Here is a 21,894-nt window from a genome sequence, read left to right as displayed (position 1 = left end):
ATCCACAGCATCCCACAGCATCCCAGAAAAGCCTGTGGCTGGGCATGAGGCACATCAGCAGGAAAGTGGGGTTCTGGCCAAGCTCCAAAATCCTGATGAGGGAGCAGCTTTGATGCAGGTCAGCTCCTTTCCCATTATTCCCATTATCATTCCCATTATTTATATACAATTTCCTGTATCCTGAATAACCTGGGGCAGACCCACAAAGGCACAGGGAGTGCTGTTATCCCAGCCTGGATAGAATTTCCCATGCACATCTGTGCAGGGATGTTCTCTCAGTGTCCCACCCCAGCAGGGACCCTCGTGCTCCCTCCTGCCATCAGCACCAGCTCATGTCCCATGGGATTTTTATTTGGACTGAACTCAGGAGAGCCAGCACACACGGCCTGAACCTCCCCTCAAATCAAACTGCCTTTGCCACAGAGCTGAGGGGACCTGACGGGAGCTAACTGGGAGATCTCTCCATTCAGCAATCAGAGAAAACACCACCTGAACAGAAAGTGCATTGATTTTTAAGGGAGCAAGAAATCTGAAGGGGAAAAAAAAACTTAAGTTCATTAGGTTACATTCTACTGAATGCACCTTCCTTGCCTCCCATTTACACAACAGTAAATAAAAGCAGCAGAAGTAAAAAGTTGGCATCAAAGTGGCCACCGACAGCTGTCACAAAATTCCCTCAAACCCCCAGAGTAAGGACCAGAGTCATTGTCCCCTGTCCACACCTGCAAGGACCCCCAGAGTACATGCAACAGCAAATAAAAGCAGAAGTAAAACAAAGTGTTGGCATCAAAGTGGTGACCAAGAGCTGTCACAAAATTCCCCAAACCCCCTGAGTTAGGAGCGGTGTCATTGTCCCTGTCCACACCTGCAAGGACCCCCAGAGCTGCCACAACCCCTCAGCCCAACTCAATCCCTGCATCCCATCACCATCCCTGTGATCCTGCCCCTGCCCCGCACTGCCACACCTGCTGTGCCCCCTCCAGAGCCAGAAGGGACCCCCAGATCCCCCCAGCATCCCCAGAGCCCCCTGACCACGGGCACAGGCCATTCCCAGCCCACCCACCCACCCGTGCTCAGCACCAGCCCCTCCTCAGGGCAGCCCCGGGTGCCCCAGCCTGGCACGGGCGGCTCCTACCTGTGCTGGTGCGGAGCCCTGCCCTTGGCACGGCCGTGCCCGCCCGGCTCTGCCCTTGTGCCACCTCCGGGCACCGCAGCCCGTGCCTGGAGCGCTGCAGGCGCCTGGCTCGGGTTTCAAGCGCGCTTCGATCGCCACTAAATCAGCGCTCATCAGCAGCCTCCGGAGCGGAGCCGGGCACGAACCGGTGCCCGGGGCTCAGCAGGGTCCCAAAGAGCGCCGGGCTTTGTCACGCGGGGCAGGGGTGGCATGCCAGCTGGCAGGGGTGGCACCGGAGCGGCCACCTTGGGCCAAGAGCAGGCGCTGGGTGCACCTGGCGGCAGCTCTCAGTGACAGGGGAGATGGGGGAGTGGGGTTGGGGGCTGAAAATTCACTGTAATTTCATAAAGGGGCGCTGGGTGCACCTGGCAGCAGCTCTCAGTGACAGGGGGCACGGGAATGGGGCTGGGCATGGAGAATTCCCTGAATAACTTCATAAAAGGGCACTGGATGCACATGACGAGGAGATGGGGAATGGGGCAGCTTTCCGGGCTGGGCACAGAGAATTCTCTGTGTAACTTCATAAAGGGGCGCTGGGTGCTCACACCTGACAGAGGAGATGGGGAAATGGGGCTGGGTGCTGAAAATTCACTGTAATTTCATAAAAGGGGCACTGGATGTACCTGGCAGCGGCTCTCAGTGACAGGGGACACGGGAATGGGGCTGCATCAAAGGCTGGGCATAGAGAATTCCCTGTGTAACTTCATAAAGGGGCACTGGGTGCCCACACCTGGCAGCAGCTCTCAGTGACAGGGGACAGGGGGAATGGGGCAGCATCGAAGGCTGGGTGCAGAGAATTCCCTGTGTAACTTCATAAAGGCACTGACAGCAGCTCTCAGTGACAGGGGACACAGGGAACGTGGCTGGACATGGAAAATTCCCTGTGTAACTTCAAGAAGAGGCACTGAGGTGCTGGTGGAGGCATGGGAAGGGCACAGGGGCTCTGCTCCAGGTATGGAGGTGCCCAGGGAGCTGCTGTGGCATCAGTTGATGTTTCAGCGTGCTGCCCTGAGCACACCAGGCAGATTGCAGGTTTTGGAGGGCCTGGCCGTGGCTGCAGCATTCCAGCATTTCATAACACTGCATCAAACCAGCTGCCCCCAAAGCCTGGCATATGCTCTGCTAATGCCACATTTTAGGATCAGTCCATAAACCATCAGAGCAAGGATTAGTGGGAGCTGTCTCTCCTCAAGGGCTCTGCTCTGCAGGCTGGCTCCTGGCACGGGGACCCACACAGGGCTCAGACCACCCCCAACCCTCAGTTCTGACCCCCCAAATTCCCAATTCTTACCCTCAGATGCTCTTGGGGCTCCCCTCAGCCCCATTGCCACAGGCTGAAGGGCACTGGGACATCCTGCAGCCTCCGGGGAGGACAGGGAGCATCCCGCGGTGCCGCTGTCCTCTCCTTTGCACACCAAGATCATTAACGCCGCATGCAGGGCTGCCTGTCCCCTGAATCAGCAGATCCCAGCCCCGCTCAGGACGGCAAAACCCGGCTGAAGGAGACACCATGGAGGGGAAAATGCTGCCTCTCTGCCTGGCTGCTCGAGGAAACAAAACCTGGGCAGTGCCACCTGCTCCCAGCCCAGCAGGGAGGGAGACATTCCATCCCTGGGTTTGGCTCTAGGTGTGAGCACAGAGAGGAGGAGGAAGGACTGAGCTCCATGGTTCACCCCCCAAACATCCCCAGGATCTCTGCTGGATGAGGAGAACCTGACAAGATCACAGCATCCTTCAGGATTCTTGTGGTCAGCACAAAGGTTTGGGCAGAGCCAGGTCTCACAGGGCTGCTGTGTGATGAAATAAAATAAAATAAAATAAAATAAAATAAAATAAAATAAAATAAAATAAAATAAAATAAAATAAAACACTAAATATAATTACATATTAATTTAAGATATATGATATATAAAAATAATAATAAAATTTAAAAATATAAAATAAAATAAAATACTAAATATAATTATATATTAATTTAATATATATTATATATAAATAATAATAAAATTTTAAACTAGAAAAATAAAATAAAATTTAAAAAATAAAATAAAATAAAATAAAATACAATAAAAATAAAATAAAATATAAATAAATAAAGCACACAGAACCAGGTGATGCCCAGGGATCACCTCATGCTCCCCTCGCTGTTCGCTGAAGCTGCCACAGGGAAATTCCCATAAAATGTGATTTTCCACAAGTGCAGGATCCAGAATGAGACCCAGGCCAGCTCCTGGGCCCCTCCAGCCCCACTGCAGGCACAGACAGCAGGGTCAGCAGCAACGCCACTGGACACACAACACCACAAGCACGGGCACAAACACCACGGGATGGCACTGCCAACCCCTTCCCACACCCACGTGTTCCCCTGGCAAAGGTGAGGAGCCACCACGAGCACTTACAGTGATGAGCAGGGTTCCAGCAGAGTGGGAAAGTTCTTCCCTCCCAGCTCCCCTCACTCCCACATCTGCATCAGGAGCTTTTCAGGGCAGAAATTGACTTTTAAGTGAATTTGTGGAGAGCTGCTGGCTAACAGGAGAGCTCCAGCTTAAGCTGGAGCTCTCAAAGGCTCCTCTATTACAAGGCAAATTAAATATTTGATAGTGCTAAGCAAGTGACATTTGCAGTCTGGTCACGCCAGGGGTATCAGATAGAGACATTTGCAATGGGATCTGTTTAAATCCATGTAGTGCTTTGGATGTGTCCATCAAAACAAGCCCAGAGCTTTATTAAAATCAATGTTATCAAACACCCTGCTGGGGGAGGCTCTGGAGCCCACGTGGTGGGGCTGGGGGCAGCTGAGCCCTGCTGAGCTCTGAGGCTGCAGTGAAGCTGTGGAAGAGAATTTTCTTTAAAATTAAAGAGTAGCAAGAGACTTATCCCTACCTGCAGCAGAAAAAAGGGAAAGCATTGACCCAGCCCCATCTGGAACCTGTTTTCAATCAGATCTCTTCTATATGAGAGATTTCTGATACCTGATATCAGATCAGACACGCTTCCATCCCAGATCCACACATCCAGAAACTTCCATGAAGTTGTTCAGTGTGACAAATGACAATTCCCTTCCCCACCTCAGCAAGGAAACACATTTTGTCCAAGTACAACAACACTACTTCCATCACCTTCCCTAAAAAGAAAAGGGCTCAGAAACATAAAGGCTGAAAAGGATTTTCTGCATCTGTCACAGGAGATGTGACAAAGTGACACAAAGTGACACAGTGACACTTGTTGACAGTGGACGCCCTTCACGGGCAGATTTGGGGAAGATTTCCTTACCAGCACATGGCTCAGTCCCATCAGCTGTGGTGGCAGGAGGCTCCTGAGCCCCAGGACAGCCCTGGCTCTGCCCTTGGGGACCCCCCAGACACCCCAAATTGGCTGAGGGGCCACCCCAGTGCCACCCCCTCTGCCCCAATTCCATGGCATTTGTCACTCCCAAACCTCCCAGCTGCTGGGAAAAGTTTGCAAAAAGCATCTGGAGCTGAAAGGCAGATGACAAGTTAAAAAAACCCAAAACCTAATTTATTGTTTTCTCAGAATTTAGAGTGGGAGGAAGGAAAATGGGACGACCCATGATTTTTTAATGCCTGCAGTTGGCAGCTCCATATTTAATGTGACAGCATCCCTTTAAGAAAAATATGTTCATACACAAGAAAGAAAATAAATTGGCAAAGCAATTTGCTTTCAAGCCAGGCTGACAATTCCCCACTCCAACGTTTTGCTGCAGCCTTTGGGTGAGCTGCAGTGGCCAGCACTCCATGCTGGGCAGGGATCAGAGGTTAAGGATGGGTGGCAAGCCCATCTGGGAGCAGTCATTCATCCCAGAGATGGTGCAAAGAGAGGAATAATTCGTTGTGTGTGAGGTGACAAGGAGACTGTGCTGTCGTGTTAGCACACTGACAACTCCCCAGCGCAAACAGAGCTGCTTGTTACCCACACGATCAAAGGGGCTTCTGCATTTGGGGTAGGAAGGGAGGGAAAAAAGACAGGGAGAAAGGAAAAGAAAAGCTAAATCAAAGCCTTGTTACTGTTTCTTATGAAAGAAACTTGTGAGAAATGCTTTCTGCAGAGCAATTAGTCCCCAGGATCTGAGGCAGGAGCCCAGCAGGACCCAGCAGGACAGACCTGTCTGACAGGGGACAGCACCCTGGCACCAGAGCCATCACTAGGAGAGGCACCAGAACCAGTTAAAACCATCCCTGACTTCTGCATTCCCCTCACTGCGGGCTGGGGGTCTCCAGAATGATGCTGCACACCCAGCTCATGACGTCCCTGCTGACAGCCAAGCCCCTAAAGCCCTGAGCTGGGTGATGGTGGTGCCACAAAACCCCCTGAGCTGGGTGATGGTGGTGCCACAAAACCCCTGAGCCCCCCAAGGTGGTGCTGGGGGGTTCCCCAAAAGTGATGGGGGTGCAGGAACTGTGCTGCAGGAGCCTCCAGCCTCAGTTCACACCCTGAAACCCTGCCTTGTCTGTGAGCACCAGAGCTGACAGGCAGGGAAATGAAATGGGACAGATGATAATGAATCGCCCACATCCCTCAGCGACTCCTGGATGTGCAGTAATGAAGTTATACACTGCTCACTGGCTAGAGGACAGGGGAAGAGCTTCAGAGCTGGGGTTTAATCAGTTCAGTGACAAGCATGGCCTGGATTTGTTCCCTCCTCTCACCATGGTTTGGTTTCTACACTCCTCTCCCAGCTCCTGCAGCCCCAGGAGTCCCAGCCCTGCTCCTGCAGCCTGGCTGAAGCTGCCCAGCTGCTGCAGTGAGAGAATCCTGGGCTGTGCTGGAGCTCACCAGGGTCAGGAGAGCAGCACGTGTGTCCAATTAGAGTGGGAAACCTCTGCTCCCAGGAGGGCACAGGGCAGCCAGCCCTGGCTGGCAGTGCAGGTGGCAGCTGGAGGATTTATTTAAGGTTATTTAACGAGCTCGCGTGGGTCAGAGCTCCTGCTTGAAAGGAATTCCAAAACGGACTCATGATGTTGGGAAGGATGAAGGTTTGACAAGAAAGTCTCACAGATGTGTGTGCTTAGCAGAAAGATTTTTAAATCTGATGATGGAATAGAGATGGAAGCAAGTTTTGATATAGAAGAATTGCTGAGCCAGTCTTACTGGATACCCTTTGCCTTCTTGGTTATTTTAGTTAAGAGAGATTTTTATGACTTAGAGCAAAGGATAAACCCACCCCAAACAAGATGATGTTTTTACCAAGCAGAAAGATAGCACAGGCAAACAAGGCAGCAAATGTTGCAAGTAGAAAAAAGGTCTCAGAATTTTCCACTGCAAGAAAACTGGAAAACAACTTCTAGCTTAAACTGTAATGTACTGACTTTGAGTGATTGAAGAACAGTAACATGAATATGGTAATTTACAGTAGTTATGATAGGCTATAGGTAAAAGTTAAGGTATAGATTAGTTCTACTGTATGAAGATGCTCAGTAAAGAAAAGTATATAATGCACTGTAACCTAAAGAAAAGTATATAATGCACTGTAACCAAAAGAAAAGTAAATAATGCAATGTACCCAAAACCAAAGGGTGTCCAGGCCTGCCTGCAGCTGGAGCTGACAGCTGTATCTGCATCCTCCAAAAATTGGAGAGATCCCAGGGCAATGCCCCATGGTTCTCCTTTTATTTGAATAAAGCAAAAGGACTCCTCTGTCTCTTTTTCAGACATAAACCTCTGATGTTTGTGGATTAATTTTCCTAACAAAAGGGAGGGTTATGCATTAGATGAAAATCTTTGGTATCAGGTGTTTTGGGAAGTCTGTACTTCTCAAGTACCTCAGCTAATGGGAAAGAAAAAACCCTCAATTCCATAAGAATTAAAAATTAAGAGGGAGGGAAATCTTCAGTATCAGGCATATTGGGAATTTTTTACCTCTCAAGTACCTCAGCTAATATGGGAAGAGAGAAGGGAAATTGGGATAAAAAGGAGGCTGCATCCTCCAAAAATCTGAGAGATCCCAGGGCAATGCCCCATGGTCTCTTCCTTTATTCAAATAAAGTAAAAGGACTCCTCTTGGACACAAACCCCTGATGTTTGTGGGTTAGTTCTCCCAACACAGGCAGTGGGAAGCAGCCGGGGCAGAAGGGCTGCTGACAGCTCCGTCCGCCGCCGGGCCGTGCCAGGCCCCGAGCGTGTCCCGGCCGGGCACAGCTCCAAGGCACGGCCCTGGAGCGGCCTCGGGGCCTCACCGGGATGCCAGGAGGATCCCCGCAGCCTCCAGCCCCTTGCCAGGGCTCCCGGTTCCCCGGGGCACAGCGGCGGGAGGCTCCGCGCCGCCGGAGCCGGCGAGAGGCGGAGGCGTTGCTGTTATGAAAACATGCGAGGGCTGTGTCTGAAAACATTGTGAGGAGCCAGCTCCATAAATAGGCCCTTTATGGCTCTTCCCTGAGCTCAGACAAGCTCTTTCACACACGCTGGGCTCCGGCACGGCGGCTTCAAACAGCGCGGAGATGGGTGGGGGACACCGCGGGGCAGTGGGGAAACTGAGGCACGGAGACCCCCGGTGTGCCCGTGGGAGGACAGACACCAGGACAGTGACACGGGACACTGCAGCTGTCCCCTGCCACCACCACCTCCGCAGCACACGGCCGCGATTAATCAGCGCATTCATCAGGGAGCTGTCATTAATTGAGCAGCTCCTGCGGCCGCGGATGGGCTGTGTGGTGGCAGAGGCTGTGAGGGCAGCAGGAGCTTGTCGCTGCTCTGGGCCACATCCACTGAAGGCGGTGACAATTCGGTTTGTGCCCCCTCAGCGAGCGTCCCCCGGTGTGGGAGCGCTGGTGACTAAAGCAGCGGGTGAACAATCAGTGACTCAGCGCGTAATTTTGCTCATTTCGTGCCTTTTTTTAGCGCGGGGAGGACAGAGCTCGCACGGCGAACCCTCGCCAGGCACCGCCACCGCTCCCTCACCAGGCACCCACCTGGGGCTGGGCACCCTCCTGCAGGCAACACCTGCTTGATGTGATTCTGCCACGGAAAACAGGGAGGAGAGGATGGAAAACACGGCCAAAGGCTTTGGATTGCTCTTCATTCTACTTTTTATTGTTTCCTTTCTGACCTGGGAGAAGGCAAGGGGAGCGCTGCAGCCGCGGGGAGATGGGGAGCCCCGGTGGCACCAGGAGCCTCAGGAGCCCCCGCAGGCCCAGCAGTCTTGGATGCAAATCTTCTCCCTAGCTTAACCCAAACCCTCTCTTAATCAACCTCATCATAGCTCTCTCCTATGCCCTTCCAATCTCAATTGCAGCAGCCTTCCTCACACTAGTAGAGCGCAAAATCCTGAGCTACATACAAGGCTGAAAGGGCCCAAACATTGTTGTGTTTGCAAACTCCTACAACCTCTAGCAGACAGTGTGAAACTATTTATCAAAGAGCCTATTCGACCACCAACATTGTCCTCAATCTTATTTATCACAACCCCAATACCAACCTTACTCCTATCAATCTCAATCTGAGCCCTACTGCCCCTTCCATTTTCCTTAGCAGACCTTAACCTAGGCCTGCTCTTCCTATTAGGCATGGTGAGCTTAGTAGGGTACTCCATCCTATGATCAGGCTGAGCTTCCAATTCAAAATATTCAGGCCCAACAGCCCCAGGAGCCCGCTGAGCAGCTCACACCGCCCTGGCACTGGCCTGGCAGCTGCCTTGATCAAGAGCAAAGCACTGAGCTCTTGTTTTGGCGATAAGTGATGTCTGCAAACACCGGGTCTGGCTGGAATTGAGGAGATCTTGGAGCTGGAATTGTGCTGAGCACCCTGGGCTGCCAGAGGAGCCTCTGCCTGGACCCACCTGCATCAGCCTCAGCACCAATGGCTGCATCCTGCAGGCAGGGAACTGTCACAGACACATTTTATGAAAAATCCTTTCCTTCGGATTTTTCCTCCTGAGAAGCTGAGAGGCCTCAGGAACAAAATGTAAACAATGGTTATCTGCTGCTGTGGAATGCAACAGGTGCATCTGTGATTGGTCTTATGTGGTTGTTTCTAATTAATGGCCAATCACAGTCAGCTTGGACTCTCTGTCTGAGCCACAAGCCTTTGTTATCATTCTTTCTTTTTCTATTCTTAGCTAGCCTTCTGATTAAATCCTTTCTTCTATTCTTTTAGTATAGTTTTAATATAATATATATCATAAAATAATAAATCAAACCTTCTAAAACATGGAGTCAGATCCTCATCTCTTCCCTCATCCTAAGACCCCTGTGAAAACAGTCACAGGGGACAGCAGCAGGGATGTGCCAGCAGTTCCCTCACATCCTTACAGACAGGGCAGCCACAGCACAGCAGGTGTATGAGTGCAGAAACCCGAGTTGTGAGAGCAGTTCCAGCCTTGTGTTGGTGTGTCTGCACCTCCAGGTGATCCATGCAGGAGTACAGAACGAGGTCAATGTCCTTGGCACTGCCACCACACCTGGATGGATCCCCCTCATCCAGGGGAGCCACTCACAGTTCCCCTATGCTAGGGTGACGTTGTGATGCTTGTATCCCCATCCATGTGTTCTGTTATGCTGGATATCATGTTCTGTGCCTTCAAGTCTGGCTCTGAAGAGTGCACGTTTTGTTTGGGTTCTCTTAGCAGCCTGGTGGGACACACAGACATGGCAGTACATGGTGCTGCTTTTACTTTTTGCTTGGCTTTTTGCTTTGCTCTTGCTTCTGCTTTGCTCTTGCTTTTTGCTTCTGCTCATTAGGTAGTTTAGCTATGCAGTCCCAATTTTTCCTGGACTGTTTTGCTTTCCCTTTTTTTTGGACCTACTCGAACCTGTTCTGGACTGGGACCTGGGAAACACCAAGAGTTTGCACCTTGTGGCTGCAGCAGCTGCCCCAGCACCCCAGGGACTGATAACAGAGTGACCACCCCCAGGAGAGACTTTCTGAATTTGTCATCTTTTTCAGAGTGGTGTTATCTGGTATTGTTCATTTTGTGTGCTGGGGGTGCTTTGCCTGTTAAATAAACAGGTTCTTTCCACTTCTCTCCAAGGAATCCTTCCCAACCCGGTTGTGGGGAGAAGCCGAGTGGGCTTGCTTTCTGGAGAGGCCCCTTTGGGGGTTTTCACCCAAATTTGCCCTAAACCAGGACATCCCCCCATGCCATCCCTTGTGCAGGGATCTGTGCAATCACACAGTGCCAGCCATGCCCATCTCCCAGGGCACCTGCAAAATGTCACCCAGTGCCACCAAACCCTCTGATGGGGGCAGTGACACAGCCCCAAAGCAGCCCCAGCCACCGGAGGACAGCGAATTGTCACCTCCTTAAAGCAGCTTTGTCTTTGCTTTCTCTTTAATGATTTCCCAGCTGCTTCCCCATTTCAGCCGATAATGGGACTTCACTCCCTATCTGGGTCTGAGAGGCGCTTGCCTTGTTCAGGCTGGAGAAAATCAATTCCCCTCTCACTCAAGTCTTTGCAAGACAGATGAACTGAAGATCGTGCCTGCCTGAGCAAAATATTTATTCAGTCTGGGAACAGATTTACTTTTGAACCTTCTATAAATACAGCTGAGGGCCCCCATTTAATCCCTCACCAGAAGACCTAATTTTATTTGTTTTATGTTTTGAAGAATTCTCCCTTTTCCAAGGCCTTGTCAGCAGGTGAGGAGAGGCAGGATTGTTGGCACCCAGCTTGGCAGTGCCTGATCCCACTGCAGGAGGGGGTTTGGGGGTGACAGGGTCAGTAGGGTCTGGGTTCTGCAGGATTTCCTGCTCTCTGTTACTGATTTACACCCATCAAAGCCCTGTTGGAGCCAGGGCAGGCAGGGAGAGGCCAAATCCCTCACAGAGGCTCTTTGTGACCCTGCCCATCCCTGTGCTGGGGGCAGAGCAGCTCAGCAGGGCCATTCACAAACCCTCTGCAGCCCCTCAAGACCTGAGCCCACCTTCCACAGATGCAGCAGAGACCCTGCCTGGCCCCACAGCATCTCACCACCCTGATTCTCCAAGGATTCTGCATCCTCTGTCACGCCAGAGCCACTGGGGCTGCACAGGGGTTGGATTCCCATCCCTGGAGGGAGAAGGAAAAGCTCTTTAGGCAGTGGGAGCAGCTCCCAGGGCTCTCAGGGCACCCTGCCACCTGCCAGCATCTCTGCCACACACCACTGTGCCCTTGCCAGAGGGTTTGCCCAAGCCCTTAGGAGGAGAAGTGCTCCCAAGGACAAACTGAGAAGCTTTCCCAGCAGATGCCAAGAGCCAGCCGGTGCTGGAGATGATTTTCTGCCACCAGAACCCACCTTGGCACTGCCCTGCGAGGGTCCAGAGCCCTGTGCCCGTGAGAGCAGCACTGGCACTGCAGCAGGGCTGGCACAGGCCAGCAGTGGAGGTGCAGGTGGCTGCCAGGTGTCTCTAAATCCCTTTGTCTCATCCCTGCATTGGTCAGTGCCCACCCTGCCCAGGGATTCTGGCACTGATTGTGCCTTCCATGAAGCACACAGGTCATCATCTCCCTCCACATGTGGCCAGGAAGGTGAGATTCAGGTGTGAGCCCTGCAGTGCCAGCCCCAGGTCCCTCCCTGAGGTCTGCAGCAGCTCCTGGCCAGGAGTGAGACCCAGCCTGGACAGACCAAGCATGGACAGACCCAGCCTGGACAGACCCAGCATGGACAGGGGAATTGTTGTTTTCCCATCTGGCTTATCCCCAGCCCTTGGGAGATTCCTCCAAAGGCACAGCATGCTCTGCACCACAACTGGCTCGCTTATTTGACACATTTATTGAATTGTTATTACACCTGCTGGCTAATTACCCCCTCTGGAAACCAGAGGGAACAGAAATTTGACATCAGCCTGTGCAAACCTGCAGCACTACAGATGCTGGCCAGGTCTGGGGGGCTTGGGAGAAGTTGGGGACTGGGAACATGGCTCTGTGGAAGTGTTCCTCACTGCCCCACAGTCCAGCTGCTGTTGGCTAATTACACCTGTTGGCTAATTACTTCCTCTGGAAACCAGAGGGCACAAAAATTTAACATTGACCTGTGCAAACCTGCAGCACTACAGATGCTGGGCAGGTCTGGGGGGCTCAGTGGGGATTGGGAAAAGTTTGGAACTGCTCTGTGGGAGGGTTTCCCCCTTCCCCACCAGTCCAGCTGCCCCATTTCCCAGCCAGATGGGCAGTGGGGAGCCCAGGATTGATGGAGAACCCCCTGCATCCCATGCCTGGGGTGCCAGCACTGCCCTGGCTGAGCGCAGATTAATCTGGGAGAGCTTTAATCCTCTAAAACCCTTTCGTAACAGCCCTCAAAAATAAGCCTGGAGAGTTCCTAATACTTCTTGAAAATTTGGAGAGGGGATATTTATAGGCCCTGGCTTTGGATGAGAGGAAGCACACCCAGCTCTGGCTGGGAGGGCTCTGAGGTGCAGAACCTGCCCCAGCCCAGCTCTGTGCCACTCCCATCTCCTGCTGGCTCCATAACAGGCTGCCCTTGTTTGGGATTTTTATGAAATTTTTTTTTCCTACGAGCGTTTGAGGCTCCTCAGAAGAGCACAGAGAGGCTCTGTGCCTCCAGCCCTTCAAAGGAAAGCGGAGCAGCAGCGCTTCCGACCAACACAAACAGCACTGACGCCCCCTGGGCACCTGGCTGGGGAAACCACACAAACTGACAGAGAAAGTTCAGAAAAAAAACCCTGAATGGGGCAGAAGTTATCCACATCACAAAAAACAGGAGGTTTGGGTCGTTCCCTGCTGGTTTCCACCAGTGGTGGACACTGGCATCTCTGCCACATTGTCCTGGTCCTGGCAGGGACATCCAGGGCAGCAAACCACACAAACTGACAGAGAAAAGTCAGAAAAAAAAACCTAAATGGAGCAGAAGTTACCCACATCACAAAATACAGGAGGTTTGGGTCATTCCCTGCTGGTTTCCACCAATGGTGGACACTGGCATCTCTGCCACATTGTCCTGGCAGGGATCTCCAGGGCAGCAAAACACAAACTGACAGAGAAAAGTTCAGGAAAAACCCAAAATGTGGCAGAAGTTACCCACATCCACAAAAAACAAAAGGTTTGGGTCATTCCCTGCTGATTTCCACCATTGGCATCTCTGCCACATTGTCCTGGTCCTGGCAGGGACATCCAGGGCAGCACAAGAGCCAAGTGGCAGCTGGCAAGAGGCAAATCATTGGTTGCACATCTCTCCTGTTTCAACGGATAAAGGGAAAAATATCCTCCAGAAAACCCTCTTAGCCCTTTGCCACATGGTTTTACAGAGATGTCACCAAAGATGCCCCCAGAGCAGAATTCTGCAGTTCCAAGGCAGCAGAGTTCTCAGAGAACTGGGGGTGACAGGAAGATAAGAACCCCCCATGATCTTAAACAGGCAAAACCCACCCCACATTCAGCAATTCCTGCTGCAGGGGCCAAATGTCAGAGCAGAAATGCTCAAACTGGACACAGAGTGGCACAGCCTGATCCCCAACAGAGCCCCCAGCTCATTCCTGACTGGGAGTGAGCAGAGCTGGCCCAGAGCTGCCAGCATCACACCTGTGGGCCAGAGGAACCCAAAACTTCACCAAAAGAAGCATCAAGGATGCTCAGCTCCCTCAGCACCCTGAGCCCAGCAAGGTCCAGCAGCTGCAGCAGCTCCTGGCTCCAGGCAGACCCAGCTTCACCTCAAAATGTTTCCTTTGCAATTTCCCAGTGATCTTCCTTATCAACTAATTAAAAAATTTCCATAATTAGGCCAGGGAAAATCACGACTCAGGAGCGTTCCCATTTCAAAGCAGCACAGATCTGTTCTGTATCAAGGGCTGGGAGCTCTCACCAGAGCCAGGTTCCTCCAGAAACCTCCCCCAAGACCAGGATTCCTCCTGAGCCCACCCCTGCAGGGCCCCAAGCCCACCAGCAGCCCCTCTGCCAGGAATTCATGCTGGGGAAAGGCTGTTTACATTGCAGGGGGAAAAGTGATGGGGTTTCTATAAAATAAAACAATAAAGGGCCCTCTGACAGCGAGGGATTCTCTGTGCCTTCAGCCCCTGTGGAGTCAGGAGTGCTTGGGGAACATGCAGAGCAAAATTCTCCCTGTGCCCACAGCCTGGTGCCATGGCCAGGGCATCCTGATGCCTCTGAAATGCCAACACCTGCACCAGGGAACCTCCCAAGGGAGATGGGGCATCCCCTGCTCACAGAGCAGCTCATGGCTCCTAAATCTGCAGGTTCCCTTTGGCAAGTAAATTGTAATTCTAAGAGAAATGGAGCAGTTACAGCTGGAGCATCCCCTGCTCACAGAATGCCTCATGGCTCCTCAATCTGCAAGTTCCCTTTGCAAATAAATTATATTTCTAAGAAGGATGGAGCAGTTGTTACATCTGGGGCATCCTCTGCTCACAGAATGGCTCCTAAATCTGCAGGTTCCTTTTGCAAGTAAATTGTAATTCTAAGAGAAATTGAACAGTTGTTACAGCTGGGGCATCCCCTGCTCACAGAGCAGCTCATGGCTCCTCAGTCTGCAGGTTCCCTTTGGCTAGTAAATTATATTTCTAAGAGAAATTGAACAGTTGTTACAGCTGGGGCATCCCCTGCTCACAGAGCAGCTCATGGCTCCTCAGTCTGCAGGTTCCCTTTCCAAATAAATTACATTTCTAAGAAAGATGGAGCAGTTGTTACATCTGGGGCATCCTCTGCTCACAGAGCAGTCATGGCTCCTAAATCTGCAGGTTCCCTTTGCAAGTAAATTATATTTCTACGAGAAATGGAGCAGTTTTTAAAGCTAGGGCATCCCCTGCTCACAGAATGGCTCATGGCTCCTAAATCTGCAGGTTCCTTTTGATGACTGGCAAGTAAATTGATGTATTTCTAAGAGAAATGGAGCAGTTACAGCTGGGGCATCCCCTGCTCACAGAGCAGCTCATGGCTCCTCAGTCTGCAGGTTCCCTTTACAAATAAATTATATTTCTAAGAAAGATGGAGTCGTTGTTACATCTGGGGCATCCCCTGCTCACAGAGCAGTCATGGCTCCTCAATCTGCAGGTTCCCTTTAGAAATAAATTGTGTTTCTAAGAGAAATTGAGCAGTTTTACAGCTGGGGCATCCTCTGCTCACAGAATGCCTCATGGTTCCTAAATCTGCAAGGCAAGTAAATTGTAATTCCAAGAGAAATAGAACAGTTGTTACAGCTGGGGCATCCCCTGCTCACAGAGCAGCTCATGGCTCCTCAATCTGCAGGTTCCCTTTGCAAGTAAATTATATTTCTATGAGAAATAGAACAGTTTTTACAGCTGGGGCATCTCCTGCTCGCAGAATGGCTCCTCAATCTGCAGGTTCCCTTTGATGACTGGCGAGTAAATTGTTGTATTTGCAAGAGAAATGGAGCAGTTGTTAGGGTGCAGCTGCAGCCTGGGTTTCCTTGAGAGCACGCACATAATTCCTGACAGGGGCTTTCTGACACAGAAATTATGGAGCTATTTTGGAGGCAATCTCAGAACATCATACTAAGAAACAGCCTTTGTACATCACAATATCGTTGCTAAATTGACAAATAGACCCTCATGGGTTTCATTATTCTGCTCTGGGAGCACATTTTTGCATTTTTATCATCCCTAGAAATGATTAAAGAGCTGCAGAACCGAGGGCTCTGGCTTTGGAACACTCAAACTCCAGTCCTGACTGAGCTGAGGAGAAGCAGTTGGAAGGGCTGCAGGGCTTGGAAAGGAAATTTTTGCCCTTTTAATGTGTAAATCTGGCACATTTTGGAGACTGTCTGGTGCTTCCACAGCAGGTTTGGGAATTCACCAGTGTAAAAGGATGTGACATATCCAGTGCTGGGTTGGCAACATCCTTGCAAGGGTTCAGTCAATAGCAAACCTGGGCTGCAGACACTTTACCTAGTTCAGGATGGATCCCTACTCTGTCTTAACTCCTAGAAACACATTGATCTCCCCAGGAACATTAGATAAAAGCCAAACTCGAGGGAGATCCCCAGAAATACAACAAATAAGAGCCCAGAGACCAGGGTTCCTTTAGGAGTGATATCTGAGGGGGCTGGGGCGATGCTCAAGGAGTGTTTGTGGAATTTGGGAATTGCTGTAGATGGTCACAGCCAGGTGGGCCACAGCATCACTCCAGGCTCTGCACATTGCTGCCAGCCCATGGGGGTGAACAGGAGGCAGGATGAGCTCTGTCCATGTCCCTGTCCCTGTCCCCAGTGGCAACTCTGTCCTGGCACAGCTGGGAATGGTGGGCAGAACATGAACCCCATAAACAGAGCAGAGAACATCAGGCAGGTGGGGAGGGATGGGATGGCATGGGATGGCATGGGATGGCATGGGATGGCATGGGATGGCATCCAGGACAATGGAACGTCCTCACCTGAGCAGCCAGACCCCAACCCTCACCCAGCATGGCCAGGACATGCAGCCCCTCCACAATCCAGCACTGGGGTCCAAGCCCTGAGGCCAGTGAGCCACCAGCTCCCAGAAATGTTTGTTACTTCTGGGACTATCAAACAGCCTCCCAAATTCTCCATGCAGAGGCTGCTGCTCTGGCAGAGTCAAGCAGCACCTGGGCAGTGAGAGCAGCGGCTCTGGAGCCCCAGGCGAGGAGGGTGGGAGCTCAGGGATGGGAGCTCAGGATGCCAGCCCAGGGATGCCCAGGGATGCTCAGGGATGCTCAGGAATGCCAGCCCAGGGATGCTCAGGAATGCCAGCCCAGGGATGCCCAGGGATGCTCAGGGATGCCAGCCCAGGATGCTCAGGGATGCCATCCCTGGGATGCCAGGGATGCACCGGGGATGCCAGCCCAGGGATGCTCAGGGATGCATCCCTGGGATGCTCAAGGATGCCAGCCCAGGAATGCCAGCCCAGGGATGCCAGCCCAGGGATGCCCAGGAATGCCAGCCCAGGGATGCCAGCCCAGGGATGCCAGCCCAGGGATGCCAGCCTACGGATGCCAGCCTGGGAATGCCCAGGGATGCTCGGGGATGCCAGCCAGGAATCCCAGCTAGGGATGCTCAGGAATGCCAGCCCAGGGATGCTCAGAGATGCTCAGGGATGCTCAGGGATGCTCAGGGATGCCAGCCCAGGGATGCCAGCCTAGGGATGCTCAGGGATGCCCAGGGATGCTCAGGGATGCTCAGGGATGCTCAGGAATGCCAGCCCAGGAATGCCAGCCCAGGGATGCTCAGGGATGCCAGCCCAGGGATGCCAGCCCAGGGATGCTCAGGAATGCCAGCCCAGGAATGCCAGGGATGCTCAGGAATGCCAGCCCAGGAATGCCAGCCCAGGGATGCTGGTGTACAAGGCTCACAGCAGGAAGGCACAGCCTGCCGTGACGTCAGAGCCCTGCTCACGCAGATCCTGCTCTGAGCATTCACAGGCACAGCCACATCCAGGGGCACAGCAGCCTTTCCCCAGCACGTGGCAGATTACAGAGCCAGCACAAAATCCACAGAGCACGGCATCCTCACCCTGCCCTGAACTCTGCACAGGGCACGAGAGCTTCTGGCTGGCAGAATCACGCTGGCAGCTACCAAGGGACCAGCACAGCTCCTCCATCCCCACGGAGCCCTCCCACACAAGTGACATTCAGCAAAGCCACTGGGCTGGAAAAACACCTGCAGTCACTTAAAAAAAAGTCAGTGGTGGTGGATTTGGATGGTGGTGGCTGAAGGAACTCCCAGCCAGGCTGGCAGCCGGGACAGAGCCTCATTTATCTGCAGGCTGTCACACACACTGCCCATCGGTGCTATTTGCAGACACAAACATCTCCACTCCCCACTCAGACATCCCAGGTGAGCAGGGGGTGAAGCCAATGTGCTGAGCAGGGCAGGGCCAGATCCTGCCTCACATTTTCACCCAAAATTCGTCCCTGTAGGGCAAAAGTGCTGCCACACTTCATGGGACCCACAGACACATCCAGCTGCAGGGCAGCTCCAGCAGCAAGGCTGAATCAACCTGGAAGCCCCAAGAGAGCAACGCCAGGCTCTCGACCCCTCACCCTTCACACAGAACCATCTCCTCTGTTTAAGCAGCACTTTCAAATTTTGCTCTGCAAACAAATCTTGTGCCAAGCTGTTGTTTTGCCACCCGCCCATCCAGCAGGAGCGGCGCTGCCAAGGGCAGGCACGGGCACGTCCCTGTGCGGGATCCGCGGGCTTTGCCCTGGGGCAGAGCAAGCCCCAGCCCTGCCCACCCCGATGCAAACTCCATAAAAGCTTCCAGCATAACTCAGTGCTGCTCCGAGTTAGCAAAGTCTGTTGGAAAAGGCCGGGGGAGAGCCTCAATCCGCTTCTGCCTCCACATTCCTGGAGCAGGGCACCGCGCTGCTCCCACCCGGAGACACGGCCGACAGAAAGAGCTTTTGTACAGCTCTCTGAAGGTCTTTCCGTAAGAGCCAAGAGTGCAGCCAGAGCCTCGGCTCCGTTCCCAGCGCAGCTCTCCCAGCCCGGATCCCAGCAGGGCACGGCTCCGGGGTGTGCTGTGCACGGTGAAGGCACAGCCGGGCCCGGAGGGGCCAAGAGCGGCTCCAGCGCCCCTGCCCCACCTGGGCAGCACCTCCGGCACCTCCTGGGCCAGCGCTGCCCGTGCCCATGCCCATGCCCATGCCCATGCCCATGCCCGTGCCCAGGCGCTGCGGCAGAGCCCGGTGCCCCTCACACCCCACGGTACCGGGGCTACGGGACCAGCCGGGGTTACCGGGTCCCGCTCGGAGAGGGAACCTCGCTGAAGTTCCGCTCCAGAAGTTCCCGTCCCTCCGGACCCCTCCGGGCCGGGGTCCCGCTGCCCCCGCCCCGTGTCCCGTTACCGCCGGGACGGAGCGCAGGGAGCGGGGCGAGCACCCGGCCCCGACCCCGAATCCCGGGGCCTTTCCAGCGCATCCCCCGCCGCCTCCCACAACTTTCCTGAGCCCGCAACTCCCCGTGCCCACAGCCCGGCCCCGCTGCCGCCCGTACCTGCCCAGCCGCCCGGCTCCGCCGCCGTCTGCAGCATCCTCCCGCCGGCTCCCCGCTCCCGGCGTGCGAGCGCGCTCCAGGAGGAGGAGGAGGAGGAGGAAGAGGAGGAGGAGGAGGAGGAAAGGAGGGGGGGGATGAAGGCAGCGCGCGCGCCGCCGCGGTCCAACCCCCCCTGGGCGCCGCACGGAGTGGGAGGGGAACGGCGGCGGCGCCGGTGCTGCATCCCCGTGCTACATCCCACAGCTGCATCCCGGTGCTGCATCCCAGTTCTGCATCCCGGTGCTGCATCTCGGGGCTACATCCCGGGGCTGAATCCTGCAGCTGCATCCCGGTGCTACATCCCACAGCTACATCCCGATTCTGCATCCCGGGGCTGATTCCCGCAGCTGCATCCCGGTGCTACATCCCACAGCTGCATCCCACAGCTACATCCCGGTTCTGCATCCCGGGGCTGATTCCTGCAGCTACATCCCGGTGCTACATCCCACAGCTGCATCCCACAGCTACATCCCGGTTCTGCATCCCGGGGCCGCATCCTTTGCTGAATCCCTGAGCTGCATCCCGGTGTTACATCCCGGTTCCGCATCCCACAGCATCGCCAGCGCCTCGGGGCCATCCTCCCGTCGCGCACCTCTCGCTCACGGCTGCCCCAGGGTGAGATGGTGGCACAGAGGAGCTCCCCAGGCTCTTTCCGGGGGGTTTGGGGGGTCGCTAAGGTGTGTGTCACAGAGGAGGGTGACACCGCGGGGCTGTGGGGAGGACACCTGAATTTCAGGGTGCTGAGATGCTGTGTGTCACCAGCGCCCCGGAGAATGAGGGGACAGGTGCCAGACCCGCACCCTGAGTGGCACAGACAGCCCGGCCCTGCAGGGAGGTGACATCTCCAGGGAGGTGACATCCCCAAGGAGGTGACATCCCCAGGGCAGTGACATCCCCAGGAAGGTGACATCCCCAGGAAGGTGACATCCCCAGGAAGGTGACAGCCCCAGGGATGTGACAGCCCCAGGGAGGTGACATCCCCAAGGAGGTGACACGCTGTTCTGTGCCAATGGCACAGCCCCTGCTCCGACCCAGGGACAGAACCTCGGCCATGCCCGGCTGCTCCAGGCTGGAGAGGCAGAGCCAGGGGCGGGATGGAGGGAGGGGACGGCCGGAGACGCTCCTGGCTCCTTTGTCATCGCAGAGGTGCCGCCAGGCAAAGGCGCCTGTGCTCAGCCTTGTGCTAAGATCAACAATTTTAAGTGCAAAACTCGGAGCTGGGCTGTCGCTGTCATCGTTGTTAAATATTTTAGCAGCTCCCAGAACCTTTCAGCGGGGCCACACAGTGCTGACACAGGAGAGGAGATGGAAAAGCCTCCTGCTGCCCGCCCCGAGGAATTCGCTGTCTAGACACGTTATATAATCACATTTTGCCCTCCTCCAGGACACTTTGCAGAGGTTCTCAAAGCACTTCCCAAAACTGCTAATTGAGCTTTGGGAGGGAGCTGCTCTGACCAAGAGCCCTGTGCTCCAGCAGGCACCCAGGGGCAGCTGCCTGCTCACTGCTTTTCCATAAAAACACAGAATTGGTGCCAGGATGCAGAGGTGGGATTGGTCAGAGGTTGGAGGATGCAGAAATGAGGGCAGAACTGCTCCAAACCCCTCCGTGCCTGCAGGAGGCTCCAGAGCCAGCAGCTGCCAGGGAGGAATCCCAGTGTGAGTTACTCCTGGATCTGGAGATCCTGGAACAGCAGCAGCAGATCCCTCCTGTCCACACCAGGAGTCCTTTCCCTGCTGCTGCCAGAGCCAGGTCCCCACTGTGGCACCACTGAGCCTCACCATAAATCACTTTGGGTTCCCAGAGCCCTTGTGCCAAAGCTCAGTGCATTTGTTGGCTGTGCCATCTGATTTTCACAGTGTACGATGGGGTTTTTTTCCTCCCTATAAATAATTACAGGCGCTCTAATGGATCGCAAACTTTGCTGCACCTTGGCTGTCAGGAGCCTGATGATGATGGTGTAGGAACTGAGGCAGGGCTGGGTCTTTTCCACACTTTTTTTTCATTTATTTAACCCTTTCAGCCTCATCCTGATGTAGGAATGTACCCCCTGTTGACAGAGAGACTAAATTATCTTTTATCTCATTTTTATTTGAGCTACAAATTAGAAATTCAAGATGTAAAATTTGAGAAGAAACAGCCAAATACTCCCCTTCCGTGGGGATCAGGAAATGCAGAGATGAGGATCTTAGCTGACCCACAGCTCCCAGAATTCCAGCATTGGGATGCATTTGTGAACTCTGGGTTCTCCCTTCCAAGGGCAGCCCTTCGTCCCTGTTTGTGCCAATCTCATGGTCACCCTCAGACATTTTGGATTGCTGAAGATATCTCCAAGGCTGAAGACAAAACTGTAAATAAAGAGAAGGTCATCTGAAGTGCCACAGGACAGAGCAGCACAGGGCACAGCACATCCAGCCCCTCCATCACGCTGGAGCTGCTCATAAAATTTCTCCCAACCCCATTCTCAGTTCTGTGCAGCAATTTTGAGCATTTGAAGAAGCAGAAATGAGCCTCTGGGGAAACAGGATTGGGTGCTGCCAGGAAGGAGGGAGCTGTGAGGGAATGGGCACTGCCAGGAAGGAACGGGCACTGTCAGGGCAATATTTCCTTTTTCTTCATCTTTCTAGAGCTCAGCAGTTCTGCTTTCAGCAAACAGGGAGTTTTACAATTAGAGCAATGTCCTCCATCCTTTGGCAGCTCTGACATGCCCCCAGACAGGTTTGTAAATCTTCACACAAAGTTGGTAATTGTTTCCATGGGCTAAAATGGAAGGCACAAAAGGTGTTTTTGACTCTGTGCCAAGGTCTCT

General features: G+C 53.5%; 1 protein-coding gene across 3 annotated transcripts in view; it reads right to left on the bottom strand.

Annotated features, from left to right (window-relative positions):
* Nucleotides 1-19,307, bottom strand: part of ZNF385C (zinc finger protein 385C) — a 70,293-nt gene extending 50,986 nt beyond the window's left edge. For all 3 annotated transcript variants that reach the window (XM_064733948.1, XM_064733949.1, XM_064733950.1), the window contains exon 1: nucleotides 19,049-19,307. In XM_064733948.1, coding sequence (XP_064590018.1) covers nucleotides 19,049-19,271 — 223 coding nt within the window. In that variant the 5' untranslated portion in view covers nucleotides 19,272-19,307. The remainder of the gene's footprint in view (nucleotides 1-19,048) is intronic.
* Between the last annotated feature and the right edge of the window lie 2,587 nt (nucleotides 19,308-21,894).

This window comes from Zonotrichia leucophrys, chromosome 27, assembly GCF_028769735.1.
Source record: "Zonotrichia leucophrys gambelii isolate GWCS_2022_RI chromosome 27, RI_Zleu_2.0, whole genome shotgun sequence".
NCBI classification, from domain to species: domain Eukaryota; kingdom Metazoa; phylum Chordata; class Aves; order Passeriformes; family Passerellidae; genus Zonotrichia; species Zonotrichia leucophrys.
This window is presented reverse-complemented; position numbering and strand designations above follow the sequence as displayed.